Source organism: Leptidea sinapis, chromosome Z (genome assembly GCF_905404315.1).
Source record: "Leptidea sinapis chromosome Z, ilLepSina1.1, whole genome shotgun sequence".
Lineage (NCBI taxonomy): Eukaryota > Metazoa > Arthropoda > Insecta > Lepidoptera > Pieridae > Leptidea > Leptidea sinapis.
The window spans coordinates 11636359-11658270 of NC_066312.1; the positions used below are offsets into that span (position 1 = coordinate 11636359).

Consider the following 21912-nt stretch of genomic DNA (forward strand, 5'->3'; position numbering starts at 1 on the left):
CAGGAATCCTGGGCGGCATTTCATTGTAATGGTCAGGGCGTGTCAGTTACCATCAGGTGAATGTCCTGCTCATATCGTCCCTTATTGTCATAAAAAAAGTATAGATTTTTATATGTATAGATGTTATATTCTCCCTGGATGAAATCAGAATGAACTTAAAGTGTAAAACATAAAGAAGCTATAAGGAAGACTATATTATGTTTAATAGGTTTATAAGCAAGTTCACATTCAAGTTACGACTGGTTTCACTGCGGCCTTCAATTTCAGGGTCAAACATTTAGTTAAATGATGATCCTACATAATTTAAACTTATTTAATGTTCTGGTATTCTTACAAAATAAAAACACATTATTTTAGTACTTATAATTTATGTCTGAATTCACAATGACCGCTTAAAACAATAGCGGATTTATTTACAGTAAGGCAAACATGACTGTAAGTGCAGCAGTTGCAAAATAACTGAGTTTTTTTGCCGAGTCGTAAACCTCCTTCATTGACAGCCACTTACCAGCATTCCACATCACAAATCTAATTCCATTAAAGTAGTGGAATGTAAAAGGGAATCCAAGTAAGATTTTTATGATAAATATTGATGGTCGGGACAAATCAAGACTTTGAATCATAGATACATAGGTTTCGACGCCGTTCGAGAGAAAAAGTGAACCGCCTCCTAACATAACCGCGTAGAAGACGAGAATGAGACCTGTAAAAATATAATAATATTATTATATAATAATAAAACAACTGAATTAACTCCGTAATTATGTTTTATGACACCAGACAGAAGATGTTTTTCGGTAATTTAGAAGCACTGTCACTGCAATATAGTGCCACTTGGGATTCCCTAAAACCCCAAAACTTTGAGCGTCTTTGGGGGAGGCCTTTGTATGGACAAAGTCTCCACGACGATAGGTCCTGCACTGCTCTCATCCAGTAGGAGGCTCCTTTGCACAGGAGGCCGGCAAGATTATGGGTACCACAACGGCGCCTATTTCTACTGAGTTTCGGTCTGAAGCGCGTGAAGTGAAATTACTGGGCAAATGAGACCTAACATCTTATGTCTCAAGGTGACGAGCGCAATTGTAGTGCCCCTCAGAATTTTTGGGTTTTTCAAGAATCCTGAGCGCCACTGCATTGTAATGGATATGGCGTATCAATTACCATCAGCTAAACCTCCTGCTCGTCTCGTCCCTTATTTTTATAAAAAAAAAATCCAACATATTCCGGTGATATTGTCCAGACCATCGGTCCATATTGTGGGGGCCTACCATCACTGCATATATCTTCCGGTACATGGTCGTCCCTTTACGACTATATAGCCTCAACGGCGATCTGTACATCGAGTTATGTGCCCCTGTTACTGTGACTTCAGTTTCGTAATCATCTGAGCTATGACGGTGACTTTGTTTCTCTTACGAATTCCCTCATTTCTATTACCATCTAAATGACCATAGGCTTCCTCATAAGGCCCATAGTTAACGACCACGTCTGCGTTCCGTATGTCATCGCTGGCAACACACACTGGTTGAAAACCTTGTTTGTAAAATATAGTACTTACATATTTCTACTTAGTAGTAAAATAGGAGTTACTGTGGTCTTCATTTCACCAGTACTCAGTGCGGGGAGCCTCTTTTGACTCTACAAGTTTTGTCTAGATCACAATTATCATAATATTTACTATTTTAGTTTCGAACTTTTGATATACGGTATTACTACATCAAAACATGAACAAAAAATTTGATATTTTCTTTAGGAAAAGAAACTTTAGCCTTCGGAACTTTTAATTGATACTTGTCTAATTAAAACTGAATTGCTGTTTTCTCATTATTTCTGGGAATTCATTGATAATAAAAACCATGAGTACCGTTGTTCGTAAAAGTTTATTATGATGAGAATCTGGTATAAAAAGTACAACTGTAACACTTTAAAGTTTATTAAAACTTTCTCGGTCTTCATTCAAATAGATTTGTATACAGGCTGAATCAAATTGTTTTCTTACAAATATATATTATATACGTTTTCAAATTAAAACAAATAAATCACGAAATAGTTTTTTTGAATATCATATTCTAGTTTCGTCATTGCCGGTTTTGCGAGGGTGATTAGCCTAAGCTTCCATAAACCATTACAGAAGGCCTCGTTCACCATCTCCAAGTAAAGCATTGATTAGTTCCTTTCTAAATAACGTAAATTCAAATATGAGGTCAATAATGACTAATTCTTCTTTTGTTCATCCTACTAGTCGAGTTATCCAGTATTTTTGGCATAGTTTATCTCTTTATAAAATATCTTGTATTATGTCTTGTAAATCACTCTCAAAAGCCCTTATCCCTATAAAATTTTGGTATGACTTACACATCTTTTTTAAACTATTTAACTACCAAAACCTAAACGAGTTATCTGATAAGTATCCTTCTAAGGCTTAAAATAGTACAGTACATTATATATAGGATAATGATGCGTGGTTCATGTCTGGTTCTGCACAGGTCACAGGTTGTTGCAATCTTATGTTATTGTCACTCCCTATGGTAAATAAATATATTTCTATTCTATTACATTATTAAACCTAAGAAGTGTTTTTCAATGTATTTATGCAGAATAAAAGCTAAGTGGAACAAAATATTACACGATGCGGATAGAATTTCACGTTTCGACGAGGTCCGGCCGCTGTCCTTGTCAACTCTTCTAAGCATTTCCCGTGCTAAATTGTGTAGAAGATGCAACGAGAAATTGAAATATATTTACTTACCATAGGGAGTGGAAATAACATAACATATTGCAACAACACTTGGTAAACGTCATGACGTTACAGCAGTTCTTAAAGAGCTTTGAAGTGGGTAGTAGAACTGATAAGAAACTCCCAACCATCCTTTAAATTATAAAAACAACTTGGCCTATTTAATATAATATTATACCTACATATACAATTTTAAGTGGCCTGTGCAGAACCAGAAAATAGGCATGCATAAATTATCATCTATATAATCTACTATACTAGATAGTAAACATTCTGAGTCAAATATGCTTTAATATATTTTTTGGAAATGTGCTCAGTGAGTCCAAGTATACTGACTGGTATTTAAAAATTGAATACCAAGACCTATGAACGAGACCCCACAACTTTACTACATGGAATGGAAGCCAATCGGAGATAAAAAACTGGATAAACTGGGAAAATGTTGATAAAGGCTCAAATTGCCTATCTATCTAACCTGCTATCCATTTAGGTTATAGAGGTGATTAATATACCATTTTTGGTATGTGTGCGGTAATAAATGAACTAGTTAATATTGCCATGGTAACATTGGTCTGTAATGAAACATAATTTATTGACAAATATCTAAAATTGCATTTCTATTTCGCCTCAGTGAATCGCCCAAACATTCGATAAACTGGAGCTAGAATGCGATCAAAATGAACAGGATGAGCAATTTGGAATCACGCCGCACAGTTCCCGTTCAGTGTTAATTACTAGGCGAAAGGGGTGTACAAACTATTGACAGGGAAGTAAGACTTAGTAACATCCTCTTATTGACGTTCTAATTCGCATCTAACAATGTCTATTTCTTAGTACTTATTCTGATGCAAAAATTTTGACGAGAGATATCATCGATTTTATTAGTTTAATGAAGTCGCGGAAAGTTTGCGGAAACCTCAATAGTAGCTTTCATAAGGAACCAAATTCTTGCATAGAATTTTAAGGAGTCATTAATAATTTTAAAACTAACTATGTGAGATCAATAAATATTGAAATGCTATGTGAGAAACACCTTAAGTCAACCGCTTGAGCCTTGCTCGGATTTTTAGGAATGTACAAAACTGAAACAACAAAAAAAAACTAATAGAACATCTGGATTCGAACCGGGGTCTTCTGCATTCCGGATCACCCATATTTGTCATAATCTTGTATATAGTGGCGAAATTTACCTTTGTATTCAAATGTTATTGTAGCTGTTTCTCATTAAAACACGAAAAAAACTACTTTTTTTTTAAATTAAAACGTAGCTAGATCGATTTACCGCCCCTGCAATCCCCTGTATACTAAATTTTATGAAAATTGCTCTTTTAAAGATATAAGTATTTATAGTATATATATAATATAAATATATTTGAATCCAGATTTTCTATCAACTGGCAATCGGCCCTGAATCTCTAGTTTAAGACTAATTTATATGATTTAGAATCCAGATTTCTTATCACCCAGCAATCAATCCTGAATTTGTATCCCATTATGACAATGTTAATTTGCAAATCCATATTGTAAACTAAGTGTGTAACCAAGGAAAAACTTTAAAAAAAAAATCAAACTTATCAACTTTATCACATAAACGTTCCAATTACTGAAACGTCAAAGTAGTTGTTGGATTAAAAAATCCAATTACTAATTACCGATTTGACAGGTGACCCAAGGTCTGGTACGTTTGTCAGAGGATAGGTTTTGGCCATACATAGAGGTAACGTTGCCAGCTTCATGAGCACCTAACCTGCCGACCGCAATCATAATAATATTTACTATTTCTAATTAATAATTTTAAACTTTTAAACTTCAATTATGTAGATATTATATAATAATATCAATAGCTGTTAGGCATCGCATGACAACAGGCCAGGTTTATTACTTAAGCTACGTCTTATACTCGCGATATGTTTTTGTTCGTGTTCTTTCAGATGCCGAAAACAGAATTTAACAGTTCGCCTCTATTTTTTTTCGAAGTGTTCACAAGTGTAAGAGTCGATCTAGATGTACATATAAATTATCAAACACTCAAGAATTTTCGATTTGAAGAGTAATGTGTAACAAAAAAAAAATAATGCAGTTGACTTTAGAAATTAGATTTCGGGATTAAAGATTTAAATTAGACTTATAAACCCAATACAGTTGATAGTAAATTAAGTTTGTCCCTGCAAAAATACAATTAGAACACTCATATATTGATTTCAAAACAAAGTAAAAGATTACTTTACTATTATTTTAACCCATTTCCATTAAGTCATTCTGATGTCGAACTAAACCGCTAGTCAAATAAATTGATGAATGTGTGCATAAACGAGGAGCAGCTAAATCCGATGGAATCCTGGGCATTTCAAGGTATTAAGTACTATTCGAAATTATAATTCACCCCACAGTGTAGGATTGGCTAATGGATTCAGTTACACAGGATGCGAGGTTGCAAAGTATTAACGGCAACACAAATTAGAGTACACTAGCTATTGCAGTGAATAGTGAATTTGTATTGCAGTAAAAGTCAGTTCGAGGTTTTCTCACCATGTTTTAATTTCAATCAAGTCAATTAAAATATCATTGTTAACCAAAACAAATGTATCTATGTACAAAATAAATGTAGGTTCATCCTAGTAGTACATTATCATGATTTAAGGTATTGTTTTGTGGGTAATTAGAGTGATTTCAGACTTCGAACAATCCAAATCCGATGTGATGCATACCCGTGAAAATACGGTCCGGTGTAGGCGTACTATTTCTAACGGTTGACGGAAAGAAATCGGATGACGGATGCCGGATCTAGTGTGTAAACTACAGTAAAAATTGTTCTAGCTCGGACCCTTTTTTCACGGATACGGATAGAATTCGGATCGGACGAAGTGCAAAAGCCCTCTTGGGCCTATTAATAAAAACATGTTATAAGACAGAATAGGTTCCGTGCAGAGAAGGCAAACGTTGTTATCTACATATATATACATATATAAGAGATTTCCACGTACATAGTCACTCATCACGATATCTCTGGAACCATTAGAGCTAAAGACTTGAAATTTGTTAGAAATATTCTTTTTACCGAGTAGAGGTCAGCTTAGAACGGATTTTACAAAATTCCATCCGCAAGAGTTTTTTTTTATTATGAACAAAACAACGTCTGTTGGGTCAACTAGTGAATAATAACTGTGAGGAGGAATTATTGATTCAGCAAGGTTTAGTGTATGTAAGCCTTAGACACAGCATTACATTTTATATCAATGACAATTTTTCTATTTGGATCGTAGTAATAAAAGGCAATTGCTTTTTTTATTCTAATCAATGGTGTATCATATTTTAATTAGAAGCGTCGTGAACACCCCTTGAAGGAATACGTTTTTGAGGTTATTTTAACTTTTATAGGTTTCTTAAGGGGATCTAGGACAAACGGCAAAATGCACCAAACTAAAAAGAAATGGACAGTGCAAGTTGAACTCACTCAGGGTGACTCAGGGTCACTGATAAAAAAGTCTATATGGGTTTTTTCTCATTCTTTATCTTTTTCGAAAACTATAAATTATTAATAACTAAAAATCTGTTTGGCACAAGCCAATGAAGCCCTTTCACATGACACGGTATTTCTTACGAAATCTTATAGCCCAGATAATTTGGTGTGGCAAAAAACATCTAAATTAACTGGACTTACCCTGTAACCGAACGTAACCTGAAGCACTTTAACGAAATTGTAATTGTAAGTAAATTATTATTCTACCTATGAAAGTCGCCAAATAATCAGAGTAGCAACACCCCCAGTGCCGATCACTATCGCACTGCCACAGTCATGGCGATGATTACAATTGAAACGAAATTGAAATCAAATAAGCCTACCAGTAATCCTTTCAAGAATGGAAGTCATGGCCGGCATAGTTGGCGCATAAATAGTCAAATGCGGTGACATCGGTCGCTTCAGTTCCATGTTCTTAATATCATGTGGCTTTACTACTGGCTCTTGGTATGGGCTAAATACAACTTGGTGTTTGCTTTTGCCATCACCCGAAGTTTGCTGTCCACCCGCTGCCGTAGCACCGGGACATCCACACTCATTGTTTGTCAAGACGTGCTTCACTGAGATATGTCGCAAGAAATTGGGGCTAAAACAAATCGTATCAATTAATTATATCAGCTTAACTTATATGAGACTTGACATCTAATGTCACAAGGTGACGAGTGCAGTAGTAGTGCCGCTCTGAAGTTCTTCAAGAATCCTGAGCGGCATTGCATTGTTATGGGCATGGCGTATCAATTACCATCAGCTGAATGTCCAGCTCGTCTCGTCCCTTATTTTCATAAAACAAAAAACTTAAAGTAGCTACTCTATTACTATTTTTAATTTATTTAAATATGCTAAAACTCAGCACTAATTCATTCGTCATTATCTTTTTTATTCCATCTACAATATGTTCAGAAATGTAGAATATGTGAGACTTTGAATACATACACACAAAAAATATCTGCCTTTCATTCAATTTTCACCCATCTTGTATCAACAGTTACTTTTGTATCGCGATTTTAATATCGGCAATACAACGTTTGCTGGATCACCTAGTAATAATATATATTTAAAAACTTCTAATAAAAAACCACCAGTGAAAGGCTCCTTTGCACAAGAAGCCGGCTAGATTATTTCTGCCACGAAGCAGTGATGTGTAAACATTACTGTGTTTCGGTCTGAAGGTCCGTTGCTAGTGAAATTACTGGGCAAATGAGACTTAGCATCTTGTCTCAAGGTGACGAGCACAATTGTAGTGCCGCTCTGAATTTTTGGTTTCAAGAATCCTAAGCGGCACTGCATTGTAATGGGTAATCAATTACCATTAGCTGAACGTTCTGCTCGTCTCGTCCCTTATTTTCATAAAAAAAACCATACAAGTAAAAACGTATGCTTTAGGAAATTGAAATGTAAACATAATAGTAGATTGTTAACAGAGGGTCGAAAGAATCAATTCCCGAGGTACCTATAGGCTCCCGAGCGCAGCGAGGGCGGCTATAGCCCGAGTAGGAATTGATTCTTTTACCCGTGTTAAACACTCTGCTTTTCATTTCGAATATGAGGTTAAAACTAGTTTTTTATCTAAACTTTTTATTGATAATATATATTAATATTACTAGTACCTATTTAAAATTGTCAACTTAGGACAATTTATGTCGACTTTGTAAATTTTAAATATGGAAGTCACCGCATAATTGTTGCGGCTTATTCCGTTCAAAGAAGTTTGCGCTAAGTTCACACTGGCTGTATAGAAAGTCACATGGCCGCAGCATTTTTTTAAATAGTTTTTTTACATAAAATTCGTCGCAGCTGACAATAGTTCTATTTTTAAACATCATTCCGGCCCTTAGGAAGTAATTTGTATGAGTTTTTCCCTCTCCATGGCGGGAAGCAGCACTTTCCACCCAATAATCAGATCAAAACAACATTACTTTCCGAGTATGAGAAATATATTTATATTTATATAAATATATTTATTAAACTGTTAATAAAGGGTGGTAGGTATTATACGTCATTATAATTACCACACTACGCTTGATTCATATCAAAGTTAATCGAGATCTGACACAGGGCAACAAACCTGATCGGCGCACTGCAATAGCACTGTAATTAATACCTGCCCTGAGACACAATCCGAGTGTAACTGAATAATCCAATTAACACTATTGTTGGTATATGACATTAAACACTTGTATTAGTATGAGCTGACAATTAGTGTAATTGCGTGTACCTATTCAGTGGCATACCGCATATGCAAAGAAGTAAATACGTATAGTAATATAGGCAATATATAGAACAATGGCAAAATAATTACTGTTGTAATAATAATATGATTGTTACGCTATCATACTTGGGTGTTTTTTTTTATTTTGTTGTACCTTGACTTTGTCCTGTCATAGGACAGGCAAAAATTAAAATTAATTATTATTTTACACATGTTTACGTAAAATTGTTTTTTAGTAGAATAAACATGAAATCGACTTATTATTTTACTGGTTTAATGACTATTACATAGAAATAGTTAATTATTTAAATTGAAAATACCCCTTTTTAAGGGTGTGTCACAAGTGGCATTCAGAAAACATAAAAAATCGATGTGTTCTTAAAAAGCACTGTACTTTTTTTAAAGCAAGTATTAAGCTGATCTCATAAATTTTTAGTTATATTTCTATATTGCATTTGTGTGATGACATTTTAATGTAAAAGATATTAGAGTCGCATAAAAAACATTATGAAAACAAAAGGAATTATATTGAAACTAAGTAGAACATTAAGATGGTCAAGCTGAGATAAATTAATAATATTAAGCAATAAATCAGTTTGCTTTTTATGAGAAATTTCATAAAATAAAATGTTCACGTAAGTAAGATTACAAGAAAACCCATAAATATGAAATAGCTGTAAATAATTATTTTTCGTCAAAGATTAACTTTGACACACACGCTTTACCACAAAAAGGACACAAAAATAAAAAAAGCCCATTTAATAAAAAGTGAGATTATTGTGACCAACAGGTCTACCATCAACTCTTAATTAGCTATTAAATTCAGTTTAGGTGGCACCTAAACTGAATCGCTAAGATTCGTACCATGAAGTGCCTATAACTAAACGGCTTTTGAATGAGGAAGAATGGACGAAAGAAATTTGTCTGTAACTTGTATAAGTCTGTCTCTTTTACTCGAACCGTATTGTGTTGCGTTTCGAAACCTAGTTGATATTATGATTTTAGAATTTATTTTGCGTAAAAATTGCATACAACAAATACATTTTAAAATTGTTATTTATAGCATCAAATTATAAACCATTAAGCCCTTATTAGTACTTACTAAATAATAGTAATATATAGTTATTTTAATTACAAATTAAATGTGTGCTTAGTGTTTGCGTAAAAATAAATTGAATAAGACGAGTTAAGAACGCACCTCCTTTCCTTGACCACCTCACTGACGAATTGTAGAAAGTTTTAGAACTGTAAAAGTATTATTGAAAGAACACTCCGTGTTAATATTAATGTTTGAAAGTGTTTAAAACGTGTAACTTTGGTAAAATAATTGGTAGGTAATAGGAATTATGACCTCAGCTTATCACACAGTTCTACTACCCATTGTTTAGACAACCGATATCGCTTTATAGTTTCTGCATCTTCCAAATCAAATGGTTTTAATTTTCCCAACTTATACATCTTTTATTATGGAGTTGTGTTTATTTCGTTATAATTTTTCAATAATCCAAAAATTCATCAGACATTTACAGCAAAAATTAGCTCTATAAATCAGTTTTTTTACATTAACATATAAAAACACTAAATATTTAAATGAAATTGCTAAATATTAACTAATAATACAATTGGTTGCATTATACCACAAGAAAGGTAATTTAACAGACTATAAAAGCAAAAATATATAATTTTAAAACTTTATCTGTGTAAAATACGACAAGCCGTCAAAATGCGGTCAGCCGTAAAAATTATCTGTAGCAGTCGATTTATAAATTCTTTTTTGTATTATCTATGATGTTTTAGTAACTATTCTATTACTAATTAGTAACTTTGAAGTATGTTTTAGTTATATAAAATTACTACATTCATTAGTAATAATCGAAATGTAATCTGTAGGTAAATCTAAACAAATCATAAAAAGGCTATGCCTAGTGTAGGGACTAAATACTATGTAATATTATGCGTTAAGTTAAATTAAGTGACTTAGTATATAAATAAATAATTAAAGTAAATACATAAATACCTTGATTGTCACGATTTGTGTTTTCACTATTTTTATAAAGTTATTAACAAAACCATTCACTTCTCGCAACTTTTTTTTTGAATATATAAGCTATCCAATTTATGTTGAAATATTACCTCATGATACAAATGAACGGACTTAAACAGTTTTCGATTCAATTTTCGACTTGAATTGACGTTAACCCAAATACGATAGCTTAAATGACGTCGTGGTATGAAATAACAAAGCAGTTCATTTTAGGTCGTTGATTGAATTGGAATAACAGTTAATTAGTGTCTGTGTTTACGTATTCAGTCTATTTTCTATTTTGTATTATTTAAATCTCTCTTATACTTTTTAATAATAAATCCTTAAAATTTAACGACTTTTCTATCCACGAACCCCTATCTCGTAACAATATATATATTTTATTTTAACAACATTAAGCAGAGACTGGATCAACCCTCCATCATCTGTAAAAAAAATCAATGAAAGACGCTTCAACACACCATCGAAGTTTTCGACAGAATATAACATCTCACGAAATTGTAATTAAACGACGTCATTGATGGCATTAACCATAATTTTATTTGCGAAAAAGCTAATGCTTAATAAAATTCTTTCCATAATTTAGTTTTGTGGATAAAATTCGTCGAGATGGGTATTATATATGAATACAATACACTTAAATTGTGAGGAATTTTATCAATGAATTCCGCCTTCTTTATGGTTAAGTACGCATTTATATAGCTGTATGTACGTGGCGCATTCCTTATCGTATGGAATGTTATGATGAAAAGAGTATAGCTCTAATTGCAATTCCTGTTATGGCTTTCTCTATCTGGTCAGTATTCCTATGAAATGTGATCTCAATTTATTCCTTATCATTTTAGATTCTGCTCTGTTCGAGAAAAAACATATCTCAAATTGATATTATGAGAAACTGGGGTATATTAAGCAAACGTCGTATAATAGAGCATACATGTAATTTTAAATTTTGCTCAATCTGGAAAAATAAACAAAACTCTCAAATTGATTTCATAAAAAAATCATTATAATTCAAAGTACTTTTGGATGCAAATAAAGTGGGATTTATTTGTTTTACTTTTCATAATAACAAGTATTACCTCACACTATTTTTAAACTTCCAAAATTTATTTCCAGCATTGAATTGAAGGGAATCGGTACCATTTTAATCTTATCAGTTACTAGCTAGTTCGTAGATGTATTGCTGTCGCAGAATAAATAATTTCTGAAGGCGTATCGTTAAAAATTATGACATGATGTTTTTTATTTTCTTGGCCGTAATAAGCATGTGCTTATGGAAATCAAATAATATATTAGGGGTTAAAGTATGAAATATTCGATTTCTACTGAAATTTTTTTATTTTTTTTTATTTAACATATTTATTTAATAAAACTTATTACCATTATTATCTACACATTGCTGCCATCTAATAGGAAGCATTTATGGCTTTGCGATAGAACTGTGTTGATCTAGATTCAACAAACTTTGTGAAAACATTTTGTACTATCTCCTGCAGGCCTACCATGAACACTTATTGCGATTCAATTGACAACCTAATATGAACTGCTTTGCTATTTCGTACCACGACGTGATTAGAGCTATCTAATTTAGGTTGACGTCAAATCAACTGCTTAAATTATGTCAATTGAATGTCAAAAATGATATCAACTGAATCGCAAATTGATTTAGTTCGTTCATTCATTCGTACCATGCGGTAATATTTCAACCTAAGCTGGATAGCTTATGTGTCAAAGTGAGCGATTCGCGAAAAGTTGCTTATTCCTTAGAGGAAAGTGAATCGTGTTGTTAATAACTTTTAAAAAATAGTGAAAACATACAGAAAAGGAAAATTTTATTGATGATAGATGAGATTAGAATACTTTATTGAACTTTTTTTGTAAAACAAAATACTGAAAATAAGTACCAAAAATGAAAATTCTAAAAACGACGTAGTTAGGGCCCAGGCTATAGCCTGTTCGCAAGAACGAATTAAAAAAAATATTTTCTACGAAAAAACGCCTATAAAATCATATCATTTTAAGTTTCGAAACGCAACGCATATGGTTCGAGTAAGAGAGCAAACTTATGCAACGACTGTAGAGCGTCATCTCTTTCTCACACCGCGGACCACAGACAAATTTATTTCATTCTTCATAAGCCATCCAAACGCCATTCAGTAAATGGCAATTCATGGTACGAATTTTAGTGATTCAGTTTAGGTACCTACACTGAACTGCATCGGAATCGCATCGCTTATTAAAAGTTGATGGTAGGCCCTCTGAGAAGAAAAATTTATCAACGAATAAAATTGTCCGAATCACGAAAAAAATGGTAGTCCGTTGGAGCAAGGTCTGGCGAAACGAAGGGTGATGAATGGTTTCTAATTGCAGTACCTGTAGAGTTAAAATGGTGTCTCGTTCTGTATGAGGTCTCGCGTTATCATGGAGCAATAATGGTTAAAATCGATTGATGAGTCGGGGCTAAACACTAAAACATTACTGCTAGTTCTGCTATCATTTTTCGGAGTTCGGCATCTACGACATCTGCCGTTATTGCCTGACCAGATCAGAGCAAGCTATAGTGAATAACACCATGTTGATATACCAAACAGTTACCATTTTCTTTTTATTTGTAAGCTAAAGCTAAAGTAAACTTTACTTTTGGCACTGTTGCGGCATTTGGCCTGGGGTCAGCCATTGCATTTTTCTCTTACGGTTATCGTAAAGAATACAATTTTCTTCGCATGTCACAATTCGATCCAATATTCTTTAATTTCTGTATCGACGCAACCACAAGTTTCAACACGTGTTTCTTTCTGCAGATCAGTCAAATCATGGGGCACCCATTTTTAATATTTTTTGATTTTATTGATTTGACGCAAATGAGTAACTATTGTTGGTAAGGTGCTAATTGTGCATGCCGCTAAATCCTGGGTAGTCTGGCTTTCACGATCTCTTTCAATTTCATTGTTATTCACCTGTGGGAGGTCTTCCACGTGGTTCGTTCTTCAAATCAAAGTTTCCATTACGAAAGCGTTTAAACCAAAATCGCACGGTGCGTTCATTAGCAGTCCCCTCTCCGAACGCAACAAACATATTGCAAGCTGTTTCTGCCACGTTAGTTCCCCGTCGGAACTCGTATTTCCGAATTACCATCTTACTATTCTAAGCTGAATAAAAAAAAACAACTGAAAGTCGATATTCGAATTTTGCATTTTTTTTTAAAACAAGAACTACGTAGTTACCATGTGAAAAAAGTTTTACTCAAAAATCTCAAACCATGAAGGTTCTATGTCAATTTCAAATACTTATTACAATAAAACAGCAATTCCATACGTAAACGCCTTTACTTTTTACTATAAAGGAGATTAATTATTATACCGTTAAGAGTTCACAAGTTTTGAATAGTAATGATATAGTATTGAGTAAGGGAAATAGCAGATACTGTCTATTATTACAAAATAAATAATATAATAGGTCGGGAAAGAAATATACAGTATCTACTTGTAATAAAATATCTTTGGCTTTATGTACTTACTAGTTGGCTAATTGCTGGTTTTGAGAACATTAAAAAGGTTAGCTTTCAAATAAAGAAACAAATTAGTATAATGTTGTATCTAGTTATTTTGAATTTGTTTTTCTTCTTGGCAAAATGAGTGAATCTATAGAAGAAATTCGATTTATTCAAAAATTAAATCCAACGAAAGCAATAAAAAAAATTGACGTTTTTAGACCTGACGTAGGTTCAGTAAGAGTAATCCGGCTTCTTTGATGGATGGAAGATCAATGCAAAGATCAGTCAGGTTTCACACACTATCTCAAACTCGGGCTTTATTTTATGGAACATTGAGACAAACGAGCGTACGGATCACCTGGTGTTAAGTGATCACTGCCACCCACATCCTATTGCAACACACCAGAGGAATCACAGGAGCGTTGTCGGCGTTTAAGGAGGTTGTATGCGCTTTTTTTGAAGGTACTCATGTCGTATCGCCCCGGAAACACGTCTCTACGGAACGCCAAGTGATCCAGCCGTTCACAGAGCACTGGGTGCCGACAATTCGAGCTGCTCTGCGTTTGACGCGGTCAAATGGATCTAGCTGATACTTGGTTGCGTCAGACCAGAGATGACAGCAATACTCCATGTTCGGCCGGACCTGCGCTTTGTAGAGCGCTAGAACGTGGATGTAGGTGTAGCTTGAAGTATTGTCGTGCTATATTAACGACGCCCAGTTTCTACGAAGCCAATTTGGCTTTGCCGTACAGATAGCCACGGAATTGGCAATCGCTCAAGATGTCGAGACTCGGTATTCCGATACTAGGCGAGGCTTTAAGGGAAGTGTAGTCACCAGCGGTGATACGACGAATGGGGTGTTTTTTAGGGATAAACGCACAAACTTGGACAAGGACAGGAGGACTCGATAGAATACACAAGTTTCTCCCAGCACTGGTCGACGATTTCCCGAGATAGACCTGCATGGCCCGTATATACGTCATCATCGGTGCTGTCCCTTATGGTAGTAAGGTAAAGCTGCGTGTATGGTAGGATAGGCAGGGCATTGTTGATTTTAGAACTTTTAAAACTGGGCAGAAACATTGATTTGGATCTCTTTTGCTAACAACAGATGAGATTAAAGGTAAGAAGTTGAGAGAAAACAGCCTGCTTTCTCTTAATTTTCAATTTATATCGGCTATCGGAATTGATGAATGGATATCGAACTCGAATGTTTCTCGAACTCGGCATCAGTAAACGCTAAAATAAGCCAAACAGTCACTATTGACATAATACTCATAAACTAATTAGTTTTAGGGTATATTAGACAGAAGGCGGTCACGCGTTAAGCGTGCAGTTTGCTCAGTAACCGCACTGTTAATTGAGGCGCTTCTGACCGCCTGCTGTGTGGGTATGTGGATATATATGTAACATAATACATCACAAGCAACCCCGTCTTATTACAAAACTTAGATTAAAGATTATACTGAGTAACTTATAAGTATGGATCATAATTCATACTAAATTTAAACAACCTCTAGTTTAACGATATTCTAACTCTACGACACACGTCAACTTATAGAATTTTATTTTAAAAAAATTGTCCAACAACTTCGTGTGCGACCGTCCCACGGGGTGTCAGATGGTGGTGAGAACGGGGGATTTAGATATGAACGGGTAGCGGGTTACGGTAGTTTCACGCGTTGCCCTTCGCCGCAACACCACCCGCTGACATGTTTAGTAGCCCGTCCCCGCCGTGAAACGGTCGCGTTCCAAATTGTCGGACTATAGACGTACCCACTGCTACGTCAGTGTGGCTCAGCGAGGTCTTAATTTTATCTCGACATAAGCTTCTATATCTGTTAATATAAGGTAGAATACAACATGTCTTTATTTGTTTTGGTGTTTGTTTTGTTAATTATTGGACATATTGCAGACTGGATGCAATAATGACTTGCAAGCGTTAAACCCCAACCAGTGCTTATGTTTAGCACTTTCTAACGAGTTAGATGAATGAGTTATTATTATAAGAGCACGAAAATCACCGCACACTCAAATCTACGCCTGCAATTGAAAGCTTGCCCTAATAAATAAAATTTCATCAGTACTATTTCGCGAACATTTCGAGCGATTGCAATCCAATCAATTACGCGGAATCGAACTAACTACGCATACTAGTGCTCATCGCAATTCGACAGGAATTTAAAAAAATGAACATAAATACTTCAAACGGTGCCCTCTCAATATTAGATCATTCTGAAGTGAGTAGAAGCGAGCGCGGGGCACTTATAAGGCAAAACAACATTTGCCGGGTAAGCAGTTGTATTTTATACAATGTTTCTAAAGTGATGCATCTGAATCAATCAAACGTTTTGACTTACTTTTGCAAGTAAAAAAAAGAAAAGAAGTGGATAATCAAAAAAAAGAGTCAAAGAGAAACGAACGCAGTAGATGTATCAATTCGCATTCACTTATATATTTAGGTTTGACGAATAATACGTTTCTTGTTGTCGCCAAGTACCAAAATGGCAAATGGTAAGGCGACATTGCGATAATACTTTTGTTCTGACCTGACATTGATAAACGAATATTGAAATTGCATTATGTTTTACCAGCGTAAAAGACAAACACTCTCCTCATTACGTCGAGACTAAATATGTAATATTTCCGTGTGCTTATTATTAGCACATGCTTAAGCACAGAACAATAGCAATGAATACATAATAAGAAAAAGGCTGTCCAATTTCACAGGAGACTAATGGACACTAAATTGTTTCAAAACGGTTTCATGGTCTATCTTTTAAGGGCTCTTCTATTACGCTAGTGTACTAAGTTTATGGTTTTAGCCTGTCGTGTTATTTAAAACTCTGTGTAGGGTTTTTTTATACGGTTTCTTTTTCTTCCATCTTCCACACACGCCTTAAATCGGCATGCTTTGCATGGATACATATCGAGCGATAATAAGTTCCGTAGGTACTTGAAGGAGAATGCAAAAAAGGATCTTTGTGTGTTTCCCGATATTTAGATTTTAGATAGATTTGAAATGCCGCCCCCATATTGAAGGATTGGTGAATAGGCTTGGTTCTACAGTATATGCGGTTAAGAAAATTAGACGGTTAACTGACATAGATACAGCGCGACTAGTATACTTTAGTTATTTTCATAGTATTATGTCCTATGGAATATTGTTATAGGGCAGTGCGGCCGATATTAATACCATCTTTGTGCTGCAGAAGAGGGCTATTCGCGCGATTTATAACCTAGGTCCTAAAGAATCATTAAGACAAAAATTTTAAGAAATAAACATTTTGACTGTTGCTTCTCAATACATTTTTGATAATGTTCTGTATGTACGTGAGCACATTGAGGAGTTTTCTAGAAACTGTGACATTCATAATGCTAACACGAGGAACAAACATAAACTTGTTATGCCTACTACTCGGTTGGGTCAAGTTAGTAAGTCTTTTGTTGGGCGATGTATGTGCTTCTACAATATGATCCCAGAAAGTGTACAAAACAAATGTGTTACAAAATTTAAAAGAATTGTTAAAAAAACATTTGTGTGGAAAAGGTTACTATAACATAAACGAATTTCTTAATTACACCGCGGACTGGGAATAAAGCGAACACCCTCAGGCATTTAAATTATAAATGTTTATTGTACGATATCACATTGTAATCCATATTTTTATATTTAAAAAAAAGCCCGCTGAGTTTCTTGCGCCCATTTTTCTCAGGTCTGAGGCAGTCTCTTTTGAATGGGTGGTAGTTTTCGACGTTCAATAAGTGATTTCGAATCCAATTTTGAATAAAAATATTTAAATTTGATACCTAAGGATGGAAAAACCTGTAATAGCGCCCATACCATACGCACTAAAATATAATGAATTTAAGATATTTAATGAAACTATTGTTGCATTCTATAATCCATTGACAACTAACTGCCATTTCTATACTAACGAAAATTATGACCTTATAATATGTTAAATATAGACACTCTTATACCTTGGGTCACGGTGGTTCGACCTTTTTTCATTTACGTTTAAAAGCGGGTAGATATGAAAAAAGCTGTATGAAGTACTCAAAAATGGAATGATAAGAATTATGCGTTGCATCGATCTTCATATTCGAGGAAGGTTTGCTAAAACAATACATAAAGCGCTTATTCGTTGTTGAAGCAAGCCATTAGCAAAATTAAGCTCCCAGTCGTTATACAGATTCATTTGACCTATACACAATAGAGATTTTTGATCAGTTTTAATTTATTAAGCTAACAAACTCATTTGTGACATGAAATCTTTGTCAATAACGAGACTACCTGGCTTCAGGCTATTAGATTTATACGTTCTTTTCTTTTGTTTTCTAGTACTTTGTCATTTTCCTCCGTAGCCAATGCAGCCACATTTTCCTTTGATGAGAGTTTTAATATAGAAAATATAATTTAATATCGTTGAGTTTCTATTTCCTTCATAGGACAGATAAGAAAAGAACTAATATGATTTCTTATTGTTATGAATTAAACAGATCCTTTTTTTATTTTACTTATTGTTCAACATAATTTACATATTTTATATAAATATAATTAATAAATCTGCTCGTCTCGTCCTTTATTCTTTATAAAAAAAAAAAGATTACATGTGAGACTGGATCGACGCCATATCCATGCTACGCGATGTCTATGCCGCGCCGTTTACTGAACCGAAATATTTTCATTCATTTTTATTTTATTTTATATATTTTTTCATCATCTTTGGAAGTATTGCCTCAAAGTTCTGATGGATCTAAAGATTAAAAGCCGTGAATGAAGCTAAATAACCCCTACAAAAGAAACGTAATAGACAAAGCTTATCTATACTAATATTATAAAGCTGCAGTGTTTGTTTGTTTGAACGCGCTAATCTCTGGTACTACTGGTCCGATTTGAATGATTCTTTCAGTGTTGGATAGTCCATTTATCGAGGAAGGCTATAGGCTTATGTTTTTTTTTTCAAAATTAGGGATCCGTAGTAAAATTGCTATTTTGTAACACAAGGTGTAAAATCGAAAACCTATTTTTGCGTGCGCTGCAAAAACTATTGACAATAGAACAAAATGATGTACAGGCTATAATATAGGCAATATTTTATTACTTATAAAACTATCGCGTGAATTATACTTTATATGGCAAAACAACGTTTGCCGGGTCAGCTAATCTTGTTATAAAGTATTGAAGTAAAACTTCATTAGGCGCGACTACGACGTAACTGTCCACCACAATGCAGCGGAAGTCGGTTACAGCAAGATGGTGTCACGTTTTTTTACCATCTGGTTTTTGGTTGCTTAGTCCATTATTAGGACTGGCAAAGAGTTCGAGCCGATACAACAACATTTACTAACAACCTGATATTAATATGGTGTAAATAATAATCTAACCTTCAATTCCTTATTTTCTTATTTATGACGGTACTTAATAATTGCATCAATTTCTGTTTATAAAGCTATATCGTTATTCTGTTATCTCCTTATAACTTCCCGGTAAGCTTTATTTAATTCAGATTTTTTAGGTAACAAACGAGCATACGGGTCACCTGGTGGTATGTAATCACCGCAGCCCATTCTCTCTTGTCACACCAGAGGAAACACAAGAGCATTGCTGACCTTTTAAATAGTCGAATAACAAAATGTATGTTATTTGAAATCGAAAACCGAATACACATTGGTAGGTGGAGGGTGACGATCGTAGCTGAGGCTCTGTGAGAGTCAAATTACTGCACCACGAACTCTATATACGAAATGAAAAAATACGAATGTATTATTTACTGCATACCGCATAATAATAATTCAAGTCATTTGTAAAATTGTGGTTTTGCAATATCAATAATATTAATGCGCTAGATATCATCTCGGTTTAATCTGACTTGTATATTTCCAATATATAACTTCGTAAACCCGTTAGAATTACATAAAGAGATAATATGTATCTTTAGTTTGTGAGCGTGCGAGTATACTAATTTTTTGTTTCTTTGTAAAACTTGAAATAAATGAGAAATCCTAAGCAAAAATAACAAATACACTAAGCGGATAAAAATTGCTCAAACACTTGACTTAAAAAGTGTTTTTATTAAATCGGTAGTGCCAATATTTTTATCGATCTAACTATCGATTTTCAATTCAAATTAAAGTTTTAAGCTTGTATACTTTCTTACTATTCACAAAAGAACATGATTGTAAAGGTTTACAGAAATTTATAATACAGCCAATAACTGCCGCTCAAGTTGCACAGGCAGTTTTTTTGTAAGACCAAGGCTCAACATTAGGTGACTTCACTTTTTAATGTGCCTAATAAAACGTTAACGCACTGTCTTACAAGTTATCGAAAGGCACATCTGTACACGCAAAGACCATGAAGTATTAAAAAATTTTAGTAAGTGTCTAAAAAAAGCACGTAAGTATTACGGCATTTTGTTTCTTTATTTTCAAGAAAATAATATGTTTTTCAAATAAGATCAATTTTATCATCATTATCTATGTCCAAGTTGCTTCTACTTCAATATTCTACTATATTACTTCACACAGTACCCTTAACGGCATATAAAAAATCTTTAAACACTTGTCTGATATACAAATCCGCGAACCGCATCACTTCCATTTCGTTCCGTTTGGTTAAGTTTTGAAGAAGGAAACTTTTTTAGATTTTCGCGTACAATTTTTGGTCTGATCTGAAGTAGTACTTCACACTGGTATTTCTTTTCTTCGCGTAACACAAATATTAGTTTAGAATTTTAAAATCAGAGAAGGGTCTTATGTTAACTCTAAAAATTCGTAACTCTTATTCATTTCACATAGAAAGAAACCTCGATAATTCAAACGAACTTTGTCATCCGAGAATTTATTTGGCAATAATCTTTCATTGTCTTTTGCATCGATACCATTATTTGGTAACACATATACACATAATTAATTAATTAATTAATTAAATTTAAATCTTTTACTATACATTTTCTGTAAAATTATAAGTTTGGAACTTTATCTAATGATATTATACTATATATAAATATTATAGTATACCTACTTACAAAACTATCGATCGGTTTATGTGCTACGCGCTAGGCATATTACCTACTAAAAAGATATTGCGATTAAAGCTATAAGAAACAATAAGATAAAAAAATAAAAGATATTGCGATTAAAGCTATAAGAGACAATAAGTGCCCCAAATAGCACACTTTTGAAACACGACTCATTACCGCATTATACGTGCGCTTATAACATTTCTGTATATATATAACATAATGGAAATAGGCTCAACTAGCGATACCAAACAAACATTAAGGATTGGTCTCTGCTGCGCCCCAACTAGATACCGCACTACCTGAGAACAATAGCTTTTTTATTACGGCAACTATTAGATGCTTGTGTGCGTGGCATCTTAACATACGCTTCGTGTTATTTTACATTGAAATTAATAAAATATAAAATACTTACTGATGATATGTGATCCCAGTGTAGTATATTTATAATAAGTTTTATAACGCAACCAGGCACTTTAGTTTCAATTATAGGCAAAGTTTAACAGAACACGTCACAAACTGTTCGAGACTGGCTCGAGTACGCCCACTTGGCCGTAGTATTAGTTGTAGCACTTTGCGGCTACTACTGCGGTATCTAGTTGGGACGCGGCGGAGACCAACGCTTAACCTAAGCCTTTACATTGTTAGAAAGTTGTAAACATAAACATAAATAATTATTTAAATTGTAATTACCAAGTCCACTTCAATATTCCCAAGGATATGTATTTTGGCTGAACTAAATTAGATCTTAGCGGCAATGAATACATTACAATGAATAATTCGAAAACACATTCATAAATTAATTTATGATCCAGTCTTAAGTTATGTAATATTAAATACATTCTTTTGACATAATTTGTCGTTCAATTCAATAACATTTT

The 21912-nt window shown here is 33.9% G+C and overlaps 2 protein-coding genes across 3 annotated transcripts in view; one reads left to right on the forward strand and one right to left on the reverse strand.

Annotated features, from left to right (window-relative positions):
- LOC126979047 (protein SCAI) overlaps nucleotides 1-21912 on the forward strand; it is a 130388-nt gene that overhangs the window by 59760 nt on the left and 48716 nt on the right. The gene's annotated exons all lie outside the window — the stretch shown is intronic.
- On the reverse strand, nucleotides 349-21898 carry LOC126979087 (succinate dehydrogenase cytochrome b560 subunit, mitochondrial-like). The gene is made up of 3 exons (XM_050828295.1): nucleotides 21725-21898; nucleotides 6581-6843; nucleotides 349-703 (listed from the first exon to the last, which is right to left on the reverse strand). The coding sequence occupies exons 1-3, from the start codon at nucleotides 21871-21873 to the stop codon at nucleotides 414-416; spliced, it is 702 nt and encodes a 233-aa protein (XP_050684252.1). The 5' UTR covers nucleotides 21874-21898; the 3' UTR covers nucleotides 349-413.